The 14,247-nt window shown below is 49.9% G+C and overlaps 1 protein-coding gene across 4 annotated transcripts in view; it reads left to right on the top strand.

The window, feature by feature from the left end:
• SNRNP48 (small nuclear ribonucleoprotein U11/U12 subunit 48) overlaps nt 1-14,247 on the top strand; it is a 46,496-nt gene that overhangs the window by 28,434 nt on the left and 3,815 nt on the right. For 2 of the 4 annotated variants that reach the window (XM_049823936.1, XM_049823937.1), the window contains 5 exons: nt 9,064-9,147; nt 9,962-10,075; nt 10,231-10,291; nt 11,135-11,209; nt 13,908-14,096. In XM_049823936.1, the coding sequence (XP_049679893.1) occupies nt 9,127-9,147; nt 9,962-10,075; nt 10,231-10,291; nt 11,135-11,209; nt 13,908-14,096 (460 nt within the window). In that variant the 5' untranslated portion in view covers nt 9,064-9,126. The other 2 variants (XM_049823935.1, XM_049823934.1) reach the window with 2 other exon arrangements.

Below are 14,247 nucleotides of genomic sequence, written 5' to 3'. Positions count from 1 at the left end.
CTCCTGTGGGAGAGTGAGGGTACCAAGCTGCTGGTGGGACAGGGAAGGTTTCCAGGGTCCCTCGTGGGGTTGGGGAAGAAAACCCCAAATTAAAATGGGAAAAGGCAAGGGTGAAGAATGTGCTCCAGGTTTATGCTGGGAGAAGTTTGAGGGCTACCCCTGGTGATGTAAAGACACCAGACCCCTCCAGAAGTGAAGGAAAGGGCTTGTGCAGCTGTTTCATTACTGGAATTATCACTGCATCTGTGTTGCTGTGCCTTTCCCAGGCAGTGAGGTGTGAGATCCCCTACGACTGCCTGCAGCAGGCAGGGATGTGACAAAGAAGAGCCAGGGTCACCCGACAAAGCTGTGGGCACTTTGTTTGAGGACAGGGAGCCCCTCGGTGTGCCCTGTGCTGTCAGCCGGAGCCGTGGGGCTTTGCTGTAGTTTTCACGGACCCACCTGGTGCCGGGCTGTGGCAAGGGAAGCGTTTCCAGAGCTGTTCCCATCCCAAAACCTCCCTCTGCTCTTCTCCTCTCATGCTTAACACAAGCTGCTTCTCTGAGGTGCTTGGCGAATACTACTGCCCTCTGCCCCAGGCAGCTTTGCCCCTTTCCAGGAGCAGTGTTGGCACCAGACGCTTTTTAGCTTTGCAGCCGCCATGGACAGCTAGGATTTCTAAGAAAGGATCAATGGGTGTTTGGCTCTTACGCCAAGTATTACTTACCGGGGTAAACTGGTGGCAGCCTTCTCATTTATCAGTGTGACCAGGTTGTGAGCGGCAACAAGCCCTGGGTGCAACCTGAAGCATGCTTTTGCTTTCTATAAGCAAGATGAGCCACAGCTAAGGTGTGTGTTTGTTTTTATTTAGTAACTGTGTGCTTACCAGTTGCTGCACTGCTGCCCCTACGGACCCCAGGGCGAGGAGACAGAGGAGGTACCCAAGGGGCTCTTTGCCCCCTGCCCTGCAGCTGCTGCCTGGGTGATTGCACCTGAGGAATCCCAGGAGGAACCAGGGAGAAGCCCAGGTATCAGGGAATGGGATCCTGAATCTTCAGCTCTGGGGTTTGTGTCTGCAACCAAAAAATAAAGCCTGGTTTGCAGGTTCTTGCATTTTTTCAGTGGTATACAGAAGCAGTTGCTTTTTCCCAATACTGAGTGAGGAACTCTGAGCAGAGATGACACTACTATACCTTGCACAAGTATCTGGTTTAAATCAGTGTTTCTACCCGACTCCTCTTCTGGTTTCCTGCATAGCCACCTACAACCTAGGAAAGGCAAGATAGAATAAATATATCCTGACTTCCCTGGCTGCATCTCCATTCACATAAGACATGTAAATAACCTTCCTCTCACTTCAGCAAGAAGGCAGTCCCTGCAAGGTTCAGGATGGAGGTTATGGCTTGCAGAACAGCTCCAAATCCCCACTGAGATTTTTAGAGGGAGCCCTTCCAGCTGCGGGCTCTCGCTTATTCTGCTTGTAATCACGGCTGTACCTGTGAAGACTCTGCTGCTGGAACCAGGAATAGACCGGCGCAATCCTGGTGCCCAGCAGCCTTACAGATAATTTTGTAATTCATAGCCATGTGCGTGACATCTGAATTCAGCGCGTTCTGCTGGAGCGTTACCCCATACAATAGGTACGGGTACGATCTGCTGCCCACCCGCCAAGGCGCTGCCGCAGACGTGAGAGGCTGCAGCACCGCGCATGGACCCTCAGCTACAAATCTGGCTTTTCCTACCTTTGAGTTTGCAGCTGAAATGCTGTAGTTTTAAAGCTGCTCTTTTACCACAGCTTACGACTGGGTGTATGCGTTAGGTGGGCCCTGGATTGATTATTGACGTGCTTTGGCTTTGCTAACAGCTTTTGCTGATGTGAATGGAGCTGTTGTCTTAAGATATGTCCTATTAGTGTTTCTATATTGCTTCTGCTGTGGTGCGTGAGAGATATATCTGAGGTGAGACGCTTTGCTGCACAGTGCGTTTGACAGGCATGAAGAACAGCACAGGCAAAGTTCTGCCTGAGTGTCTGGAAAGTGGAGTAAACAACCATTAAAAGAAAATAACCTTATTCTTCATGCCCACTCGCAGGGAAGTGTGTGCTGGGGTGGAAGACGTGCCTGGTGAAGTGGGTGAGGGTGGGTGCTTTTCCTTTGCCCTACAGCCAGACCACTGCTTGCTTTGCAAAGCTGTGCCTTGTTGTGAGAGACAAAGCGCGTGCTAGAGGATGCGTGGCAGGATGGTTCAGAACAGCAAAAATAATGACGGGCTGAGCAAAATGGTGTGTTTTACTTGACTGGGGAACATCTCTTATTTGGAGGTGATATTGTAACAGCACGGTGGAGCAGTTCCTGCTTTTCAGTGAAGGTTTTGAATATCGGTAAACAGAATCAGAAAGACCTGGGACTATACAGCTGCTGGCGTGATGGGTGGGAATGACCGCAAAACCATGGGTCTGACCAGGAAGGAAATGGAGGAAAGCCTGCAAAGAAGTAACAGAGGATGGAGAGAAGCCTGCACTGAGGAACAGAGGGATGTGGAGACTGCGGTGCATGTGTGGTAAGCGCAGTGCTTTAACTGCAAACTCGTAATGACTCGTGTGCATGTGTAGAGTCAAGAGAAACTGGCCAAGACATGGAGTTTGACACTAATTCAAGCATGCATGAGTGCCTGAGGACCGTTTCTGACCACAAGCAAGCAGCACTTCTGTTTTGTGTCTCAGCTGAGAGGTTGAGCTTCCAAACATGACGCCGCTGGGGTGCAGTTTTTGTGCTGAGCCTGATGAAATCCCATCACTGATGAGCTCAACAAATATGGTGATCTTGAATTATGAGTCCCTGTGAGAGCTAAAACCACACTGTATTTTCCCCATTGGCAATTATTGAGCAGGATCTCCGTTTCTCCCCCGTGCTTGCTTTCTCTTTCTCTCCACCCCCACGCGCTTGGGAAGCCTGAGATGGTGTGACCATCTGAGCATATGCCAGTCTCTTCAAAGGGCATCTGTAATCCCCTGTGCTAATCCTCCTGCAAGAGGAAGGATGCTTGTGGGCAGCACTTGCAAATCCACACCCAGAATATTAAGCTTGTTATAAAACCTGGCTTCTCGCTGCACCTGCTGACTCTTGTTTGCAAAGAAAATGTTGCGGGTGAGTAAGTTTCTCCTTCCTGTGGACTTCCTTTGAAATGTTGCTTCAGGTTAAAGTAATATTGCTTGTTTCACACACCTTTATGAGATGAAATGGCAATACCTAGGGACAGCTATCATTATTCACTGCACTAATAGTGCTGAACATGATAGGCCACGTTTTCAAAACGACCTCTAAAGCTGTACAAGTCTGCAGGTGCAGCAAAAGCAGGCAGCTTAATCCATGTGTCCGCACCTCGACCGCTGGCCCCACGCAGGCAAGGATTCCCTGGGGACTGGGACGTACACGGGGCCCCCAAGGGAGGAGCTGAGGTTCCCTGTACCAGCACGGAGTAGGACACGCTTAGGACATGCCCACACGACAAATGCAAGGGGGACTTCAGCACCACCTGAAACGTGCAGTTGGCATGTGTCTTCTGCGTTGCTCTACGGCTTTTGAAGTGGTGTGAAGCGCTGAGAGTGCTGCAAGATCTGTGCCGCGTCTGCTCCCCGTTGCCGTGCCCCATGTGGCGGTGGTTCTGCCGGAGCGTGGAAGGGCTCCAGCTGGCCACGGTGGAGGGATGCGACTCAGCTGGCTCGCCTGGCAGCGCGAGGTGCTTCAGAGGTGGCACGAAGGGAGGGATGGTGTCCTTCCCTGGAAGGCTGAGGAAATACAATCCTATTAATGCACACCAGGCAGGGGCAACGGCCATCCATGGGCAGCGACACGTGGAGCAGCGTTCGTCTGCTGCTGTAGCCTTAGATGCATTCACAGAGGGAGGGAAATGTAATTTGGGTAACGCTTTTCAGCCACATAACAAATTAGCAAAGACTTAATTCATTAGCTCTTGCTCTGGGGTGGGGACCTGTTACTGTGGAAAACAAGGCGGAAGGAGTAAAGCCTGTATTTTTGGAGGTGGCTGCATGTTATCAGTTCCTCTGCCCACCGGGCAATCAGACCCTGCTCTCGGAGCTCCCCAGAGAAGCAGCACTGGTAAGCAACCACCTCCCACAAACACACCCAGCACCCTCATCTAAAATCCTGCTTTATGACCTTGACACGGGAGGCCCCGCTCCAGCTTTCCCCTCCGCCTCTCCCAAACCCGCTACGCCTGTACTGGTGCTGATGCCTTCGGGGCCGCAGCCTGAGGCTGCGTGCCATCCAGAGTGCCTGCGGGAATTGCCGGGAGGGATGCGCGTCTCTGTTGGATTTATGCCTGATGTCAGGTTGCCTCTTCGTTGGCATCGGCTGGCTGACCTCGGCGGTGGCTTTGCAGCCCCGGTCTCTCTTGCTCAGCCCATGCTCGCTAGCAGGGAGCTATCTCCAGGCGAGACAAGGCTGCTCAGCAGCTGAGGCAGCATCCCAGCTCCTGGCTGGGACGATTACGCAGCCTCACGTCAAGCACGGAGCTGGAAAGACTCCTCAGGAAGACTGACACACAGAAACAGCAAGTGGACGAGTACATTCTTCTCCCTCAATTTCAAGCAGGCATCAATTGGGCATCGACAGCGTGCTTTTTAAAAGAAAATTGCGGGCTCCTCTGTGCTTCCCGGCAAAGAGCTGGTCTCCAGCCTGTGGCGTGCGGGGCTCTGGCACGGCTAAGCACGAGCAGGGACCAAGTCGCTAGCCAGAAGTTGCCAGTTTCCACAGTTACGGAAGTCTCGGCCAGGTTTTGGTTTAGTCGGTTCATGTCTCGGTAGTCTTTGTGACAAAAGGCGTGGAAGAGGCTCTCGTTCTTCTTTGCAGGGATTATGCTTAATCACAACAGGTGTTAAATAAATGAATGTGCTGAAAGCAGGTGCCAGACTGTGCCTGTCAGGCCATTAACGACCCGGGAGGCAAAGGCAGGTGAGGAACCTCAGCTCTGAGCAGGCAGCAGGGACTGCCCGGTCGGAAAGTGCAGAGCGATGGAAGGGCAGGGGGAGTGGGCAAAGGATCAAGGATCGCGGCGCAGCAACCGTGAACGTGCGAGGGCTTAAACAGAAAAACCCACACAAGCTAGAAAATGCACATATTAGAACTTCAGCGTGCAAGAAGACATTGGATTTACTTCTGGCTGTTTAACGGTGAATTTCCAGCTCTGTCAAGTGAGAATGTTTTCTGTCAATATTCCTGCAGCAATACGTCTTGTCACTATGTTTAAGCACAGATGGTTATGTAGCTTCCATATGAATCTGGCACGTGGGGGCAACATCAAGCTTTCAATTGCTTTATCTTTAAAGATAAGGATGATACCATCCTGATAAACTGATCTAAATCTGATGAATCCATGAGAGATCACATGGAGATACAGAAAGAGGAATCAATAAAGCATTAACAGATGCTAGAGTTGCTGCCTGTAAATCAATTTGGAAGCGTCCAGTGCACTGCAGTTTGTAAAATACACCTCAGGCTGTAATTGTGAACTGGACTAAGCTACGAAAGAATAAGCATCAAGATCCAGGAGCCAAGGACTTGCAGCAGGCTGTCAGTGGTGCACAGCTGAAGGAATATATCAGCTGCATTCCCCTAGCAGAGGAATCAGTGAGGTCTGAGCAGTCTCTGACTTCTCTGGTTGCCAGCAGCACCTGTACTGCTCCACACCAGTGCTTTGGGACGAGCTGGAAGGGCAACAAAACTAGAATTCAGAGGGCAAACAATGAAAATTAAACTCTGGTCAGGGGTCTGGTGAAAGGAATTTTGAAAAATTTCCCTATGCCATGAAGAATATTTCTATAAACTGCTTCATGAGCGCTACAGAATTCACCTCATGTTCCTGTAGATAATGAAGCTGATTCAGCTGAAATCTGTGGTATGGATTTTGAGTGTGGTGTCTTAGCTGAAGTATAAGATAGCAGGGAGTAATAGCAGCAATGACCAAAAAAAATGAAATTCAAGTGTCTGTGTGCTTCATCGTTACAAAATATCTCTCTAGTTGAGTAGCTTTTGCTGAGTGATGCCCATGCTATCAGCCTGGATGCCACATCTCCTTTCCCTGGAGAAAATGAGTTTGACACGTGGGCTCCAGGGGCAAGGGCGAAGAGGCAGCATCACTGCAAAGGCAAACTAGCAGAGCTGCTCTGAGATGAGCGTGGGCAATCTTACCACCGGGGTGCTGGGACCCCCGGCCTCCCTATTCAACGACCCCTGCGGTCCAACGGGTAAGTGTTAACGAAGCGGTTGCAGTTTCTGCATGGCGTATGCCCTGGGGGAGTAATCCCCTGATGCAGGACAGATTGTGGTCTGCCAGGCGCTGGTTGCTTACTCCATCCCCTTTGCTGGGCTAGATGCAGAGAACTTGATCGCAACTTTGCCAGATACGCTGGGGTGGAGCCCAGCAAAAATCTGTCACAGTTGCAGGTTGAAAGCTGTCTTTTCTGCCTGCCAGGCCTGCATGGGCTGTCTAGGGCCATAAGCCAGGCTGCTTCCATTTTGGCTTTTGGGTAGACCCGAGAAGTTTCTTCTCGTCCTTCAGCTTGCTTTGCTCCCTGGCCCTTTCCTCATCCGGAAATGTGCATGCTGAACATGGTAAGGCCTGAGAAAGCTGTTATAAAGGTTATTTTATTTACCTTTAACAGAAGCATGTTTAAAAGAATGAGTAATTTGAGCTTTCGCTTCTTTTCCCCCCTTGTTTCCAAGAGGAACTGTGAACACAACTCTTAAGTAATGCTTTGTATCTAAGGAATGCTAAATATGAAAACTGTCTTCTCTTCCACATTAGAGAAAAAGTAACTTTATTCAAGGAGTCAACATACTTCTAAATAAATAAGTGGCTGCAGAAAGCCTGCAAGCTTTTGTTATCAGTGAAGGAAAAAACAAATACAAGCCGTGGGTGAGGGATGCTCCTCCCCATGTGATCTATGTGGGGAAGGGTTTTGTTGCTCAGGATGAGCCTCCCACTCCTGATGGATACCCATCAGAAAGGTTTGGACCATAAGAGCAGTGTGATTTCAGCACGGTTTCAGCCTGGCACTCTAGCAGGGTTTCAAGTGCTTTGTTGGGTTGGGATCGCTGAACCTGTGTTCCTGCCTCAGGGTATGGTCCCAAGCTAGGTGGTCCCCGATGTGCCAACAGCTGGATTATCTAGCAGTATCAATTCCAACTGGAGGAGGACATAAGGCGGTATGTTTAAGGAGTTCTCCAGGAGCGCTGTATGGTCTTTACGTTGGCACAACGTATATGCTACTTCCCTGTTGTACCTTCTGCTTACCCTGCAGTTCAGGACTGTTCTGCTGCACTGTGAGGATACTTGGGGCTGGTTCCCACAGAGACTCTCTCTGCAGATCAATATTGCCCAGAGTGAGCCTCTAGAAAAACACCACACTACCGGCACGCTCAGCATTGCAGCTCTGCAAAGGGCCTGGGCCATACTCGTGTACTCCTGGGAAGCTGCAACCAGGCAGCAGTCCTGCCTGGGGAAATGCAGATGTGGAGTTTCCTCTTTCCTCCTCAGAAAGGACCACAGAGACCGAGATGTGTTAAACCTGGAGGTTTATTAAACTCGTAGCTATTAACCACGTTGTTTGATGACAAAGTCACAACGTTGTTGGGCTGCAGCCAGCACAGTGCTGGGGTGCAGAAGAGCGTATGCCACAGACTGGAGACAATCAGCTGGCAAAGATGATGTAGCTGAAAGCCTGTAGCAATCCCACTCCTTATTTGATGGGAAACCAATGTAAGTGTGACATTGCCTGGAAGGTAAAGCGGTAAGCTGATGGCCTTTGTCTCCCATCAGTCAGTTTGCCCCTGGGAAGTTTGCAGCCAGAATACAGCGGCAAAGCAGCTCACGGAAGGATCTTACCCCTGCTTCACAGCATCTTGCTGTACTGCCCTCGATTTTCTTGTAAACCCGTTTCAGAGGCTTAATCTTAGCCCTGTGGTGTTCCAGGCCCTGCGCTAGTGCATCCATGAGACAGTTTTCAAGACCCTGAAGAGGGTTTCTGCTCCTCTCCAGAGCCCGAGTACTGTGGGTACGTCCCTCTGGGTCCCAGACAGTGACCTAGACACTATCTGCTGAGCACTGGGTCTCTGCGCGACAGCCTTATTTTGATGAGTCAAGGCACGCCTCTGCTGCCCAGCGTGGGTGAGCTGTAACGTTACCTGGTGTTGGGAGGCCAGACGTCCTAGCGCAAGCTGCCTCCTGACTGATGTGCTCTATCACAGGATGGAGGCTTCTCCCAGAGCTCTAGAAAGGAAAACATTCATCCCTGTGGTTTGTTTCTCAGGCATTTCCCCAGATCCATAAAGGCCAGGGTGGGGGAAAAAGAAGACACAGTGTTTTCGGATTGTTTCATGATCCCCGGGAACTGTTTTTTTAAAGGAAAAGAAACGACTAGGATCATTTTTAATCATTCAAAATGTTGTTGTTGAGTAGAGCAAAACATCTATTCTGATCATGATCCTTAACTATCAATTTATAAGTAAACAAAATCAAAATGTTGTTTAATCTTTACTCTTAAAAAATCTGCTTGGATACTTTGTCAAACTTGACTTTCATAATTTTGAAGAAATGGTGTTTTCCAGTGGAGATGGTCAGAACAATTTTGCCTAGCTGTCCTTATTACTCTTTTGGTAGAACGTGCTAACGTTAGTGAGCGTACACTATAAGAGCATAGACGAAATTGCAAGGGCAGCTGGGGAGTCTTCACTGTAAGAATTCTCTATCGTGTGAAGTCAAAGATCCTCAGGCAAACGTAGCTAGAGACAGCAAATCTCTCAAAGGGCTAAAATCCCAGCTGAGTCTCAAATTCACCGTGCAGGAGAGAAAGGGCTGTAATCCGCTAAGGAAAGCAGATGTACAAGAGTCATTCTGGCAGCTACATCTGTCGTGCTGCTTCCCCCCACCCTGCCTCGTTAAACCCACTCTTCCTTCCAGTCGTACGTGCTTTTCTCCTCGACGACAAAAACAGACAAGCACAAATGTCAATCACGTTAAATTTATTTCTCGGGACAGACGTTCTTTCCTCATCCTACACTGCAGCCCTACCGAGTCCCAACGCTCCCTCAGCCTCCAGGGGAAGGCTCTCACCATTTTGGCCAAGCAATGGGGCTAGGACTCCCTGAGGTAGGCCGCAGCCACCCGGCTCCCCCCATCCCACGGAGCGGTGCTGGGGAGAGACACACTCTCCGGCCCTGCACCGCGCCGCCTGCTGCTTACGGATCCCCTCAGGGACCGGGGGGGGGCTGCCATCTTGCACCGCGTTCCTCCTGCTGTGTGAGGTAAATGGGCGCCAAGGGCTGGATGGCGTCGAGGAGGCCGACGTTCCCCCTGACCCGTCGCTGACAGGCACGGGGCTGAAGCGCCCGGGTAGACCCGAGCTGTGCTCGGAAAAGAAATGGGTCCCGGGCAGCCGGAGCCCCTTCCCCGGGCCGTCCCCGCTGTCCCTCAGAGGGCGCGTCCCCCCCCGACCGCCATTTCGGGCGCCGGGGCGCCGCCGTTACGCCCTCCCGCCGGTAGGCGGCGCCATTATTCCCCCGCTCGCCGCGCACCGGGCCTCTGGGCGGGCGGACGGACGGACAGACAGCGCACCCCGGGCCGCCTTCCCCCCGACCCCATCCCACCCCCGGCGGCTCTTTCCTCGGGTTTTCCGCCGCGCCGGGGCTGCTGCCGCTCACTCCCCGCAGCTAGGAAGAAGCCGGGCTGCCGGCCGCAGCGTGTCTTCTTCACCGCAACCCGCCAGCGGGCAAGATGGCGCCGCAGCTTCATCCGGCTCTGTGGGAGGAGTGCCCTCGCTAAAGATGGCGGCTCCCTGCGCCGTGTGGCTGGGGGACACGGTGAGGCGGCGGCACCGGGGAATGGGAATAAGGAATGGGGATGGGAATGGGGATGGGGCGGCCGTGGCGGTGCCGGTGCCGGCTGACCCGTGTCCCCCCCGCAGGTAGAGCAGGTGCCGTGTCCCTACGACGTCCATCACCGCGTCCCCCGGGCGTCGCTGGAGAGGCACGCCGCGTCCTGCCGGCTCCGCAAGATGGGCTACTCCGCCGAGGAGGAGGTGGGTCGGTGGGCGGGTGGGGGGCTCACCCGGCCCGGGGCTGGCGCTTCTGGCCTGGGGGTATCGCCCGCCCGGCTGAGCGGAGGGCCGGGCGGGGGGGGGTGGGGAGCCGGTGTCGGCCCCCGGGGCCTTGACTGAGCCGCTTGGTCTGGCAGGCTGAGATGTACGACTCCAGCTTCTTCTACGAAAACCTCAAGGTTCCCACCGTCGCCATGGGTGAGCGGCAGCGGGGGCTGTGCTGACGGGGCAGTCCCCCCCGGGGGGGGGCAGAGGATGGGGCTGAGGGGAGACCCGGGGCGGTGTGGGGGGGCAGCTGGGGCTGAGGGGAGACCTGGGGGGCAGAGGATGGGACTGAGGGGAGACCCTGGGGGGGGGGGGGGGGCAGCTGGGGCTGAGGGGAGACCCGGGGTGGGGGGAAGAGGATGGGACTGAGGGGAGACCCCATGGGGCAGAGTCCAGGTCCTCACAGTTAGCACACCCCACTGCTTTGTCAGCCGTAAACCCTCTAAGGCCTCCTAACCCCCCCGAGTGTTTCCATCAGGAGTTTTATTTTCTCAGCATTGTGCTTTGCCTTAATTTACCCTTGTTATGCTCTGTCGCTGCGCAGTTCTGCTCTGTAGGTCACTTCGCTGTTTTCATCTTCATGCCTAAGGATGGTTTTTTTTCCTCTTAGGTTATTTGCCAGGTTCTTCCTATGTTCTGCTTGCATCAAGCGCAGAGTGTATTAAAACGCACGCTTAGAAGGTGGAAAAAACTGGCCATAGAATTTGGGAATATAGTAATGGTACAGAACAGAGTTGCAGTATACGTGCGTTTATTTTTTCATATCCCTGTAACCCAGAAATACTTCAATTGTTTGTTCCCCCTCCCCCCCCCCAGTTCAAATATGGAATAATTTAAAATGGTATTTTTAGTTCAAACCGTCCCTTATGCATAAATAAAACTACGATGTTCTGTAACATACCATAAGTCTCATACTAGAGGTTAGGGAATAAAGACTAACCCTACCAAGTACTTGATGTAAAAGTTCTGTGATATTTTTGTCTTCTCTGTCTGCAGATAAAGATCTACAGTTTCACGTTGTTAAGCAAGCTAGAGCTCAAAGTGCGAAAGAAGGCACAGGCTACAGCGAAGGTAAGTAGCAAGCAGATACTGAGACAACTTTGTCAGCTCTCATGTGGAGAGCTGCTCTTGTCTCCATTCTCGCGGCTTCCTCCGTTCTACTTGTGAACTGCCATGAGGAATTTTTTTTACTTATTTTTAATATTCCTTCCCTTGTCTATTTTGGAGCATAACTACTTTCTCTACTCGGGGCAACTAGGTGAGAGAATTTGAGTCTGTTGTGCTCATGCCTATAGTTCTTTTCAGGACTAGAAAATCACCACTGCAAAATTCAGGCGTTCTTAAAGCGCTAGTCCTTCACTTCCCATCCCATTACCTATGCTTTACTTTCTGCCTGCATTTTCTGATATTATCCGTGTGCTCTTTGTGGCTCAAACTCATCTAATGCTGCCTCCAGCCTTGTTCTTCATGTAATGTTTTGCTTAAGGATTAATTGCTAGATGAGAGCTGTATGTGCTTGGCCACAACTCCTCAGATCAAAACCCAAACACATGCATATTCCTATGTTGGATTGTTTCAAGACTGTCTTAAGAGGTTGTATAAGAAATATGCTGACACATCTGCAAATGTGATGTTGTTCTTTGCCACTGCTCTCAGCTCATTTGTTCCTTTATGTTTCATTTTTCAGTGGGTTTTGTGACCAGTCTGGGGACCGGGTTAAGACTAAGCGATGCTTCTCTTTGAGAGTTCAGACCAAGACAGAATAGAAAAGTAGGGCTACCTATAGAAACCACTGTAGAGCTGCAGCATATGGTTTGGAAACTATTGCAGCACCTGAAAGATACAGCATTTACTGTCTGTAGTCCTTTAGTTTGGTAAACATACATGTGCAGGAGGACAAGTGCATTTGTTCTGCTTTCCTGACAAGTCAAATACAGCAGCGCTTGCTCAGGCGTAATTTTTCATGTTGTCTTTTTTTGCTGGCGTAGCAAATGGAGCCTTAACAGTCAGTTGCTTGGGGAGGAGCTTTCCTGTGATGGGCACTGTGCTTGGAGCACGTTGGGTGCTTTTCCTCTGGAGGGAAGTGGTAACTCATTAATTTGACACAAGCACATCCAAGTAGAGAAGAAACAGATAAACACTTTATCAAGTGGTGCATCGGAGAGCTACATCAGTGAGCCACTAGATGCCAGTGTTTGCTATCCGGTTTTCACTGCAAGCTTGTGTTTCTCTGAAGATAACACTAAAACTGTACTGGGGTGGTTTTCATTGTGGTGTCTTGGCCTAGTGTAAGATTTACTGACTTGGAATTGTTTGTTTAATTTAAAGTCTTTGGCAACAGAAACAAATGCAAAGTATTTTTCCATTGTAAATTTCCTTTTGACTAACTGTATCAAAGGAAGTAATTTTCTTTCTTTGTCTTTAAAAAATTCTAACCATTTTTAGACTATTAGAATGCCATATAATAGGACAGGAAAGCTGGTGTTAATCACAAGTTGTGACATTCTTGTAAAATCACAAGTACATAACTATTAGAGTGCTTTTATGGGCTTCTGTGACCCTGTCAGAACAGTACATTTTGAAAATAAAATTCTAGTGTTCCTGTTTAAATCTGTAGTTCAGATTAGAAAAGTTCTGCTTTAGGCTCCAAAATACCAGGAAATCTGGTATTTTAGGTTTGTTGTTGTAGGGTTATTGTGGCTCTTCTTCTTCTTCTTTGGTGTCTTTAGTGAAAGCAGGATGTGAGAGATTGACCAGATTCCGTTAAGTGCCGAATAATCTAGGGAAGCAGCAGCTTTGCTGTTGTGAAGGCTCCTGCATACACCGTGTCATATGCGTTGGCTCCTCTGTCTGCCTGGAGACCTGTGTCTGTGTGGGATCGTGCCTTGTGGGCAGCAGGAGTACGGAGGTCAGGTCAATGGTTTCTGGGAAGTTGAATGTTCACGAGTAAAATGCTTTTCTGCAGGCAATATCTTGGAATACTGCAGCCGGTATCTGTAGGGAAGTCACTTTGCTGCTGTTGCAATGAATTGAGAATGGATTTATTGCTGTTTGGAGGGTATGTGTTTTAACTGGGGAATGGGGAGAGCGAGTACCAGCTTGATCATCTGGGGAAAGAAGAGTGTGCAGTCAGTGTGTTTGTTTTCGTAAATCGGAAGTTAGTTATCTGAGCTAATCTGGAGCTTTTTGAAAGTGCCTTTGTGGCCCTTTTAGCTATAAATTTCTGTGGCAGTCTATTATAAAAGCTCTGTAGAGAAAGTGACAGTGTGAATGAGACTGATCTGCACAGTGCCCGGTTATCTAGTCTCCTAGAAGCTTTCATTCTTGCTGGCAGAACAACAGGTATTTTGCAGCTAGTACTTTACAGAACACTTTAGGAGTAAGACAAACCCACAAGTTAGAGCTGCAGCCGCGTCTCTCTTACTTTATCTTCTAAGCCAAGAGCTGAAATTGATGGAACAATACCGACTGTCCTTTTGACCTAATTTAATATGATCCCTTCATAGTATATGTAAACCCGTAACTAACAGTGTAAGCAGTCAAGAGAGGTTATACAGCCTGCAGGGGGCAGGGGAAGGATTTGGGCCTTTTTTTCTTTGAGCAATTTTTCTCCTTTCAAATTAAGAAGGATGAAACTTCTTACAGGTATGTTGGGGAAGGATGAAAAACAGCATGGGTGTTTACTGCATTGTTTGTTTGTTTTGCTTCTCAGTGTTTTCCTGTATAACTATGCTGGTTTACTAATAACAGCTGTCTGTTCAACCTCCAGGATCTTACTCATTACTGCCTGTAGAAGTTCCTCAAAATCACAAGCGTTTCACCTGTGACCTGACTCAAGCTGATCGCCTTGCTCTTTATGATTATGTTGTTGAGGAAACAAAGAAACAGAGGTCTAGATCCCAAATAACGGAGAATGACAGCGATCTCTTTGTGGATTTAGCAGCGAAAATCACCCAAGGTTTGAAGAACAATCTGTTGTTGAATTTATGGCTCAGAACTTTCACTTTGTGCAGTTAGATGTGTTTTGTCGAAAGCCAAACAGAATTGCTTGTGCTATTTTTATTGTGAAAAGCATACTGTTCTTAAAAGCCACAATGAAGACTTGGCAT

Source organism: Accipiter gentilis, chromosome 20, assembly GCF_929443795.1.
Source record: "Accipiter gentilis chromosome 20, bAccGen1.1, whole genome shotgun sequence".
Lineage (NCBI taxonomy): Eukaryota > Metazoa > Chordata > Aves > Accipitriformes > Accipitridae > Astur > Astur gentilis.
Note: the sequence above shows the minus strand (reverse complement) of the source record. Positions and strands in the feature narration are given on the sequence as shown.